Source organism: Triticum dicoccoides, chromosome 2B (genome assembly GCF_002162155.2).
Source record: "Triticum dicoccoides isolate Atlit2015 ecotype Zavitan chromosome 2B, WEW_v2.0, whole genome shotgun sequence".
NCBI lineage: Eukaryota > Viridiplantae > Streptophyta > Magnoliopsida > Poales > Poaceae > Triticum > Triticum dicoccoides.
The window spans coordinates 82538782-82550437 of record NC_041383.1 but is presented as its reverse complement, the minus strand read 5'-3'; the positions used below and the strand labels follow the sequence as shown (position 1 = coordinate 82550437).

At 44.7% G+C, this 11656-nt stretch overlaps 1 protein-coding gene across 1 annotated transcript; it reads right to left on the bottom strand.

Moving 5' to 3' along the window:
• Positions 1–4219: 4219 nt before the first annotated feature.
• LOC119362260 lies at positions 4220–10851 on the bottom strand. Its single transcript, XM_037627463.1, has 5 exons — positions 10612–10851; positions 8224–8415; positions 7172–7287; positions 5053–6670; positions 4220–4965 (listed from the first exon to the last, which is right to left on the bottom strand). The coding sequence occupies exons 1-5, from the start codon at positions 10660–10662 to the stop codon at positions 4366–4368; spliced, it is 2577 nt and encodes an 858-aa protein (XP_037483360.1). The 5' UTR covers positions 10663–10851; the 3' UTR covers positions 4220–4365.
• Positions 10852–11656: the final 805 nt, after the last annotated feature.

Here is an 11656-nt window from a genome sequence, read left to right as displayed (position 1 = left end):
TGTGGCGTACCGCAAAACGGAGGAAACGGACTTGTATTGGAGCGCTACGGTCGAAACAGGGGTCCTGTTCATCAAGAGGGGTGTGGCGTACCGCAAAACGGGACTCCACGGGATACTGTTCATCTCCACCGTCGACCCCCTCCAGCCTCCACGGGCTACTGTTTATCCACCGTCGACCTCCTCCAGCCTCCACCTGTGACTGTTCATCCACGGGCTCATGTTCATCCAGCCTCCACCGCGCGCTACTCCATCGGCTACTGTTCAACCAGCCCTCTCCACGGGCTCCTATTCAACCACCCCTCCACGGGCTACTGTTCATCCAGCCCTCCACCGTCTACTGTTCATCCAGCCCTCCACGGGGTGGTCCTGTTCATCCAGCCCTCCACGGGGTCCTGTTCATCCAGCCCCAACCGTCTCGATCGACCGGGGTCCTGTTCATCCAGAGGCAACACCACGGGGTCCTGTTCATCCACCCCCACCGGGAACTGTTCATCCAAACCCCCCAGCAACGCTCACTGTTCATCCAGAGGCAGCATCGATCGGCTTCAGTTAGCAGCAGTAGCGAAGGAATCGCTCGATCAGGTTCAGTTAACAGCCATCGATCGATCGCTCGGGTTTAGTAACGCGTAACCTGCGGTGCAATCGCTCGGGTTCAGTTAGAGCCCAACGCCTCGCACCCACGCGCGTGCATGTACGAGAGAAATGCGCATCTCTCGACCCCGACCACCCACCGTAACCGGGAACACCCCGATATTTTCCTCACCCTCGCTTCTACCACGGCTTTTTCCGTCATGGGCGGCCCAAAGAATGTCATGCAGCTGCGTCTCCGACCCGCCCAGGACGAAAAGCCCATTTTCTGTCATGATTTTTTGTCATAGAAGTAGGACCCCACCACATCTATGATGATACCGGGTTTGTCACAATTATCGTCATAGAAGTGCCATAAGTATGACAGAAAAAAATTTGTTCGGCCCAAAATGTCACGAATGTGTCTTTTTTTGTAGTGACTACCGCGCACCAGGCTCGGTACTACCGCGTAGGGCGCGGATGTAAAAAATTACATCCGCTCCTACTTCCGCTCGGGTAGCTGGGCACGCCCAGAGGCCACGGTACTACCGCACACCGGGCGCGATACTACCGCGTAGGGCGCGGATGTAAAAAAGTTACATCCGCTCCTACTTCCGCTCGGGCAGCTGGGCACGCCCAGAGGCCACGATACTATCGTGCCCGTGGAGTGGTACTACCGCAACAGCTTGCGGTGCTCACCGGTACTACCGTGAGCCTCTGCGATACTACTGCTCCTTTGAGCAGTACTACCGCAAGCCACAACACAGCAAACACTAGGAATCCTTCATTTCACAAAGACACGGACAAACGGTGGATACTCCACAGAGGCAAGGAAAGGAGGTGTAAAAAGGAACAGACGTGAACGTGATGATTCCACCCAAACCTTTCCAAAGCGGACCCCCTCTTAATAGTACGGCTTTCCTACGACTCAAATCCACCGAAAAGAAACGTAGAGAAACGTCGTCTTTAATAGGCTTCGAGGGGCACCAAATCGTCTTGTGCCTAGACATGATATCTCTGAAATGCTCAAAACACACGATTAGTCCATAAATATATTGTCATCAATCACGAAAACTATTAAGGGGTAAATATGCCCTTACAGCATGGCGACGGGAAGAAGTCCTCACAACTACACGGCGCCGGAAATATTCTTATTCTTCTTCTTCTTCTTCTTATTATTATTATTATTATTATTAGGCACAGGGCCTGGCTCTCCACCATCCTAGAGCAACCGCCCCGTTCCACCAATTCTGCGCCCCGCATTTATAGCCGGCGCATCGCTCCAGCAACCGCCCAACCTTGCCAATCCAGCGCACTGCCTACCCTGCTCGGCATACTACTTCCATGACCGCCTCTCTCCACCAACCCCACGTTTCGCGTATGACGCGCTCATGGGGGAACGCGTGGTAAAGAAGGGATGACAGACGTGGCAGTTACCTTTAGCCACGCATGATTATGGGCCTGTCCAGGCTATGCCCTGCAGCAACCCGTGTGCGTGCTTGCTCCCGATTTTTGCATTAGCGGTGGGCACCCGCCCGACGGCTAGATTTGCCAAAGGATGGCTAAGGATAAACACAAGTCCAGATTAATGAAGAAGCAAAGGATATCTCGAGATACAAATATCGTCACGACAAAATTTTACATCAATCTTTGTCGCATGTCTGTACATCGTTTGGGCCTAGCCCAACGACACCCAGCAGCGCGGCCAGTCCGGGGGGCTCCTGTCGGTGTATGAAACATGGGTGTTCAAACACCCTGACTTATGCACAAACAGATAGTAGATCCCTTGCCAACCCAAGAACCTGCCAAAGACTGCCAAGGCCAAGGTTGAATTATGAGGAAAACCTTCACGACTAAGAGAAGCTGCTCTTTGGGAGATCAAGGATCACATCAAGAAGACCAAGCATCAAGACATAACACTAGAAGAAGCCCTTGTCGGCAAAGCCGAGCCGGCAAGGAGAAGACCCAGCAAGCTCCGTGGCCGGCAAGCCCTCGCTTGCCACCAGCGCTCCACCTCACCAAGCAGCTAGTCACTAATCGGTGAGGTGTCGAGCTCGCGGGTAGTTACGTGAGGCTTGGCGGACACGTGTCAGCTCGTTGGAGGGATTTTTACCTTTATTGACACTCGTCCCAGTGGTGTGTCAAGCTAATAGAAGTTAGCTAGGCAAGTACTGCAGCAGCCTTGTCGGGGCTCCTCCCCCTCGCGACACCTTGCGGTCCATTTAATGCTTTTTGTCCTAACTAGCAGGGTTAGGTATGATAGCATTGTTGCTATCTAATCATCATGTAATGATTGTTTTGCCACTGTGGTTACCCCTTAAACTATAAAAGGAGGGCCAAGGCAACCGCTACAAGGGTTCGAACCTGATTGAACTCCACGTACACATGCACGCGTAGCTGCCTTCTCCTTGCTCCTTGCCGGGGGGAAAGCGCTCCTTGCACTTGTGCGTCCACATTTCCAAATACACCAAAGTAGGGGTAGGGTTTTACACCTCAAAGGTGGCCCGAACCTGGGTAAAGATACCTTGCTCTTTGCATTTATTGCAACCAGAAAGGGGCTAGATGGCCCCATAGATGGTCATTCCACACCGACAAAGGCATTGTTGGCAGGTTTTCCGAAAACGAACAAAACATTGTTGGCAGGTTCCCGAAAACGAACAGAACATGAAATGTTACCATAAGAGAGATTATTAGTATCTTTTCTAATCTCAATCGTCAATATTTATGGTGAATACAAAATCAACAGATATAAAAGGGTAACATATGAAAAACTATGAAAACCTCCTTTCTTTAATACTCCCTCCGTTTCTAAATATTTGTCTTTCTAAACATTTCAAATGGACAACCACATACGAATGTATGTAGACATATTTTAGGGTGTAGATTCATTTATTTTGCTCTGTATGTATTCCCTAAAATATGTCTACAGACGGTTAACAGTGTCTCTTCTTTTTCAGCCTTGTCTTATATTGAGTTATGCCTGGTGTCTGTTCTGTAACTACGTACTGGCTACCCACGGGTGCGCACCATAGTTTGCATTAGGAATTTAGGATCACCAAGCATCCCAAAAGTATGCAGTCTAACTCAGTAAAATAATTAGCAAGTACGTACTCTCTAACTCCAGTAAAATAATTAGCAAGTACTTTCTCCGTAAAGAATATATAAGAGCATATAGTGACCCAAACGCTCTTATATTATTTTTACGAAGGGAGTACGTGGGAGTGGAGGGCAGATCGGAGAGAGCAGCGGCTAGGTGCAGCCGCATGAAGAAATATATAAGAGCATATAGATAACTAGAGTAGTGATCCAAAACGCTCTTATATTATTTTTACGGAGGGAGTACGTGGGAGTGGAGGGCAGATTGAAGAGAGCAGCGGCTGGGTGCAGCCATATGAAGAAATATATAAGAGCATATAGATAACTAGAGTAGTATCCAAACGCTCTTATATTATTCTTATATTATTTTTACGGAGGCAGTACGTTGGAGTGGAGGCAGATCGGAGAGAGCAGCGGCTGGGTGCAGCCGCATGCAGAGTAGCACTGGGGCGCGCGCGTTTTAAACAGCAGCGGTCCAACGTTGTAGGCTTCCAAGGTGGCGGATCTTAGCGAGTAATCAGCCGGCTTAAAACAACTGTTTTCCATATGCCAAATATTACTGCAGACACGGCGGTTCTTTAGTACTATTATTTCATCCGCACATGGTCACCAGATCCATTACAATGGGCTAATTAAACTACTACAAGTACAGGCCAGAAAATAATAATCAGTGAGTAATTCCAAATTTCCTATAACTAAGCTCTAGAGAAAAGAACTTGCCTCAATGCATATAGCAGCATACAGACCCGTCTCCACAGTCCATCCAGCCCATGCAACATTCTTGTCGAGCACCAGATACTGATCTACAAACACTTTCAAAGTCGCTAGTTTCAAAGTCCCCAAGACATGTACACGAGATCCTATAGGCAGTGCAAGAACATGCCGAGTCAAGGGAAGTTCAAATACTGTGCCACTCTGTCTAACAAAATGAACAGCATCATCCTCGACTTGATTTTTGAAAATAGTGAAGCCAAATGGATAATTTTCAACAGATAATATAAGCATGCCCTCCACTTTAGTAAAACTGCCATCTTGGTGGGAACAAAGTAAAAATCGGATTGAAGAGCGAACCGCATTGCTGAAAGTCACTGATGTGATGTTAACAAGGCCACCTCTGATAGAAATTAAATTGCCCCTGGGTTTGTCAAGGAAATCATCATTCAAATATAATACTCGACCAGGTATTACAGGGTGGTGGTGTTCAGGCTCGAAAGATGATTCAACCGGAACATCAATTTGAATGATCCAGTACCCATCATGAGCAGTCATGGGACGGCTAGGGCCTTTGAGAACAAGAGATTCCTGCATTCATATTATAAAAAACATCAGCAGTAAATTCACCAGTCACTAAAAGAAAAGGATGAATTAATTTATGAATAAATATCATACCATGAAAGCATAAGGTTTTCTTCCTATATCCTCTGATAACCAAATGGAGCGTCTTTTAATAAACTGGTCCTTTTCTCCTTCCTTGGACTCGTAGATTAAAGTACCACCGCGATTATCATAAAGTATGATAGTCTTTATTAAGCACAAATTTGTGTGGATAGAAAAAAATTCTAAGAGAGTCTGGCCTGTAGGAAAATATGGTTGTGAGGGGATAGAATTCTTGATGAAGTTAACCATATCTTCCTCAGGCGAATTCTTGATGAAGTTAACCAGCATCGGATCCAAACCACGTACATGTGAAGACATCAAAAAATCAGGTACTAATGACAAGACCTGACCCAAACCACTTGCATATGCAGATCCTAGAGAATCAGGTAGCAATGGCACCATCAAAGGTTCCACGCTTCTTCTGCTGATGATCAAAGATTCCACCCCTCTTTTTGTGATGACAAAAGGTTCCATGCTTCTTTTGTTGATCAAAGGCTGAACCCAGTTCTTGCCAACTATCAATCCTCCCATGAAAGCCATTGCTATTTTGCTGATCTCACTGGTCCCTGGCCTGCTATCATTATAATTTTCCTTCTGTTTTCCACCATCACGGTCACCCTCCAGGTTGTCATCATAACTATCAAGTGGTCCAGATCCAGGTGTGTTTGTTTCTTTGTCCTTACCATGTCCAAACAGTCCAGAACTAGATCCAGATGTCTTTTGCTCTTTGTCATTACCACGAGATGGTCCAGAATCTTCCTCTGATCCTTTGCCATCTTCACCATTCTTAATAATTCCAGGACCCTTCGCGTTGCACAGCAGATTAAGCACCTTAATTGCTTCACATCTAAATCGCAGCAAGATTTTAGCCACTATGTTCTCCTCAAACTTGGCATCAATGGCACCGTTGCAGGCCTTATTTAACATTACCTTCCAATGCATCATATACTCATACAAGAGTTTTGTCAAGCTTGAACAACTCTCTTTCCAGTTTCCATTGACGGATACAAATAGATTAACGATGCATGAAACTTCAGCTAAAACCACTACATTCCAAGCTAATGCCTCTTGCACTTCTTGAATGAGTCGTTGTTTTTCAGCCTCACTCACATCATGTTTTGACAGAATACTGTGGTCATAGTTTGACAGCACTTCGATGCCATGTGAAAATTCCTCCATATTTAGAATTATGTCCAACAACCTCTTTTCACATTCACCTTCTGGAATCAGTCGAGGTCTTTCGTCGTTCAGTATGCTTGGGTAGTCTGTGCTACAGCCAAATGCAACAGAACTTTTGATTATTCGCAGACAATCTTCCTTCACAAGCTCAAAGATTTCACCCTTTTTGTTACTGAAAGCACAAAGGTAGAAGTGATCGCTCCTAATGTAAATCTCGGCTCGAGCATTATCTTTCTTCATTTTAATCAACATCCATCTGGGTTGCTGTTTATTAGGTGTCTGATATTCCAATAGGTGACATGATTCTTCTCCATGTCGAAATGTAAAATTTTGGTCATTGTTACACAGCCGATCACTGAAGTAGCTGATAAAATTACTTAGAGAACATTCTTGGCTTGGGTTCGAAAAAGCCATCTCAATCAGATCAAGTTTAAAATCTCCCAACGCAAGGCTGTTCACAACAAGAAAGGTTTAGACAGAGTTCTCTTTCAAACTGAAACTGGTCTAAATGGTCTAATACACTAAACAGTAAGGATGGCAATGCAAAACACAAATGCATAGAAATGATTGTTTAGATAAAGCATCTTAGTTATAGATAGCAAATGGAAAATAAACACTTTTTTTATTTGGCAGATGTGACTAGTGCATCACTCCATCAAGGCATGGAGAAAAATATGGGTATAGGTGCTAATCAACGATTCTGATTATATATTTTATGCTAATTATATGCATATACAAGATCTAATGAACGAAGAAGTCCTAGGTTTCCAGAGAAAAACGAGCTCATCTATGACTACTGTGATTGAGATCTGAATTGGAGAAAAAGGACATGCTAATCGATGAGAAAAAAAAAAAGATCCCTTTGTACTGTTATGTAATGTAAGGAGTAATGAAAACTTGCAAAGAAACTACTAGAAATGTTGAATTCGTCAAGGATGTGTCCCAGAATTACCTCACAGGCCACTGTTGTAAATCAGAATATTTTAGGACAGGATTTTCATATGATGGAACTGAGTTCTGCTTCTTCAGCTTGTTCACAAGCCAGTCTTTTGCTTGCAAAGCTGCGATCTGTATGAGAAATAAAAAATTAGGGCACCTCCACATACATAAACATGAAAACTGACAAATACGTCTAGACGTTGAACCATATGCACTTAGTAATAACGATTCCAGTAGTGGATAGACAAGGAAATAGTTAAAAACTAAGCACAGCACATAGTTGTATGTATGTGTAATAGGAAGGGACAAATCACACTGCAATGGAATAAAACAAACACAGATTAGCTATATTTCAGTCAGCTGACTTTTCAGTTTTGGGTCAGTCGATTTTGAGTGAAGGAAGGAGAAGGAATGGCCTCGCCGGAGAGAAGGGGCTCGCCGTCATCACCCCATTATTTATCTTAGGGTTCAGGGTGGGGGCGGCGGTGGTGTGGCTTCGCCGGAGATGAAAACTAGATGGGGGCAGGGCTAGAGGGAAGGCCAGGGACGGTGGCAAGCATGGCGGTGGGCAGAGGATAAGGGGAGGGCAGGGCGGCGAGGCTGGCGCGGAGCGCAGCCAGCCGCGGGCGGCGGCAGCAGACGGCCTGGCCGGTGGTAGCAGGCGGCGTGCCGGAGGAAGAAGAAACACCCGATCTGTTTTATTGAGAAAAACTGTTGGGAGGAGGAAGACACAATCTGGGCATTCGTTTTCTATCCAACGCTTCAGATTCATCCAGGCCAAATCGACCGACACAATCCTAGCCATTCCCAAAGAAACATCTATAACGGTATTGCGAACAAATCCATAATTATACTTCAAAAAACTTGCATCAACCATTCTTTCCTCATTGGCAAATATGACAGTTTCGTCCAGCTGAAAGATATTTTCTAGCAACAATTGCAGCATCTCCACCAAACTCTCTCAGGTACCAATTTCCGTGCATTAATGGTTTTGATAACCCACATAAGAATCATCAACATTTTAATCCATTTGCAATCTATGACACCCACATAAGAATCTCGTACCTTCTGCAGATCTTGGTCCAATTTCATTACGTATTCCCTTGGTTCACTATCAGGAGGAAGAATCAGCTTCTCTACTATTCTCAGAACACTATTCCAATCTTCAGAATTCGCAGCAGACTCCAATTTTTCACGCATGCCATCGAACTTTTTTCTCATAGCTTCACCAGGGTCATCTCTGTCAGCAATTGTCGCCTACAGCAAAAAACATAAGATACTATCAGTCAAACACAAAAGCTCTTCAAAAGCAAGCAATGAGACTAATGAGATAATGCAACAATATGGTTACAAGCATAAATTTTAATTCATCCTAAACAGAAAATAGCATTACCAATTACCAAGAATACAAAGTTCACCAACTTTCGACCAAAATCCTAGTACTAATTACGGATCACGTCTTACAAAAATTTCTTTCACTGGTTTATTTCTTTTTCCAGCATAAATAAGATGTTCAGTATTGGCCAAGCTTTGTGAAGAAAAAGATAAAGCTTATGTTACTCCCCGCCTACCAAGCCAAAGCTTCACCCGTACAACCAACCGTTTGGTTCCAACATCTTCAATCTAATTAGCTAGGGAGTATCAAATAGAGCACCGATTCCCCTGTTTTGACATGAAACATAAAATATAGAGCCTGCATTATCCCACCAACTTTTTGGTGGAATAATCATGTACTCCCTCTGTAAACTAATATAAGAGCGTTTATCACTACTTTAGTAGTCTAAATGCTCTTATATTAGTTTATGGAGGGAGTACATAGTAGACACATAAACAACAGGATAAACATTTTTTTGCCCCAACGCATCCAGTTATATGTACATCTGTTCTAAGTTTTCCCTAAACACTCTGGATTTCTATCTTTGCATAACTAGGAATCAGCAGTTAGCTATTCAAGGGCTATGTGAGTGATCCACTACATGCTTGTGTAATAGACACTATATACAGGTAGAGACTACTTGATTCATGATATTTTTATGGATTGTCATACAATAACAACAAATCAATAAACCATCCAAGTACATGAGTACATCAGAACAGGGGCAGAGCTTAGTTGGGGCCGACCTGGGCCGTGGCCAGCCCAAGATTTTGGTCAGCATTTTAATACCTATGCTTATAGCCCACTCCACTAAGGCGGTGTCTCTATTCGAGTTACCCCGCAATGAGATGCAGCTGCTTCACGGTCGACCCAAAGCCTCAAAGGGCCAGTAGCCAGCAGGTAGTCATGGTTCTTGTAAAAACCCTGATGGGGCGAACGTGCTGCTCCACCCACCAAGAGATGCAGCTGCTTGTGCACTTCTAGGTTCAGCGAGCAGCCGCGTCCCGTGGCATTTCATGCAGATCTCACATCACACAACCGTCTGCCATTTTCTACGCGAAACCAGCAGTTATCTGCTGTGATCACCAGCCACATGTCCACACCTCAACAGCCACCTGTTGGAATTTTGATCTCAGGTCATAACTGACCGAGAGAAAAAGGGAAGCTCTTTTTCCCCACGTTCGTGCCATGATCGGAGGCACCAAATCCAGCTGTTGGTTTCAGTCCCTTATCCCTTTAGCGCCACCTATATAATGAGCAGGATGAACCCTTTCGAAAAAACACACACGTACGTATCATACAACTTGCTAACAACCGATCCTAAAACGAAGGTGCTCAAGGTGATCAGAAGACCGACTACCACCGCCGGTCACCGCAAGGTCAGTGCCGACGGCAACCTGTGCGTCTTCTACAGCAGCGCTCCTGCTGCTTGCTACGAGTTCATGTTCCTGCACTTCTTCCCCGGCCATCTCCATGTTGCTGGAGATCACAAGGTGCAGCCATAGGCTGAGGGGTGCATCGAGCAGGCACATGGCTTCCCTCAAAAGCCTTAAGAAATCACCAACCCTTTTCTGTTAATCTGTTTTAGGTGGTATAATGCTCGGCTCAAGATCCTATTCATGTCATGTCTAACTTTTATGTCTATTGTGTAACATTGGTATCATGAGCATGTTTATGCCTAGAGATCCCTAATAATGTTTAATGGCGCTCTGTTTAAGTTGATTATTATGATTAAGTCCTCATGAGTGCTTCTTAAGGTTAATGTTTTAAGATTATGGATAATTACCCACTGTTAAAGTTCAACTGTCAGGATTAGGGGTTATAGTAGTTTCGGTTAAGGTATAATTTGCTATGGGTTGGTACTAATTGCATGATTATAATGTTTAATTTGGTTAGAATAATTAAGTCAAGCTTCCGCATCAAGTTGATGACTCAATTAGCACGTTACTACTCAGTACCCAGGATTAGCAATTAGAAGGAGGTGATTTGGAAACCAAAGAAAATCCCCAAATGCAAAACTCTTGAAATCTAATCCCTAAAATTTGGAGCACAAAAAGGAGAAGAGGTGAAGGGCTCACCTTGATGACGCCGCGTCGAGATCCCTCACAGCCGCCGCCGTGCGTCGGCATCGTCACCGCGAAGCTGCCGTTTCTGGATGACACGCGGGAAGAAGGTAACCGGCGAAACACTTACGGATGTGCACGTGTGACGGACCTCCGCACCTCCCACGTCGCCGTCAGCGCCACAAGATCCGCCGCCGGCGCTCACGTCACTGAAATCGCCGCACCGGATGAATCGGGGAGGAAAGGGGAACGAGCTAGGTTTTCGGCCAACTGCGCTTTTATTTCCGACGAGAGGACCCTCCAATTCAATCGGACGGCCGAGAGCGACTCAGAGCGCCAGGCGAGTTGCGGCAGCTTCACGGGCCAAATTCTGGCCATGGGCTGCTGCCCAGGTCACAGCCCGCTGGATATGTTTTTTCTTCTAAACGTTTTTTGCTGCTTGCTTATAAACTCTAAAACGGGCTGCCGTAGGTCTTCTCCACCGAAATTATTCATTCGAGGCCTTGCGTTTATCAGTGCATTTTCTATGACTGTAACCCAAATAATCATGAGTCAAGAAACCAATATATCTTTTGTAAAAGCAAACAAACAATAAGTCCATGTATTGTATTTCAACATGACATCTCATCTTATTGTTGTTCGTCGTCGCATTCTCGCATATGATGATCATAGTGCTTACAGAACCACAACACGTTTGAATGTGGTCAATCGTAACTCGTCTCTCTCGTGGCATAAGATGAGGTTTTTCTCTTGCTACATTTTTTTCATCTTCAATTTGTCTGTGCGCTACTGATTAAGGTTGCACTCTAAGTAGCATTTGAAAACTGGTTAAGAGGTAAAAATAACATCATATTCGGATTCTACACATTTTTCTAATCAAATTTCATATATAATATGTTAAAATTGAAATTACGGTTTAAAAGATATGGATATTTCAAAAAATATTTGTCTACGTAGACTACGGGTTAATTAGCATAAAAGACACGGTGTTTTCTGCAAAAAACACAGAAAAGATTTAATTTGTCACTTAAAAGTGAACTGCGGGTTGATTCCCTAAAAG

Bases quoted from the DNA above. Each gene is read 5' to 3' on its own strand.
- LOC119362260 (XM_037627463.1), bottom strand. From the start codon at position 10,662: ATGCCGACGCACGGCGGCGGCTGTGAGGGATCTCGACGCGGCGTCATC. The intron at 8,416-10,611 runs GTGAGCCCTTCA...TTTTTGCTGTAG, and splicing joins CTCGACGCGGCGTCATCAAG to GCGACAATTGCTGACAGAGA. The intron at 7,288-8,223 runs GTACGAGATTCT...TTTCTCATACAG, and splicing joins TGGACCAAGATCTGCAGAAG to ATCGCAGCTTTGCAAGCAAA.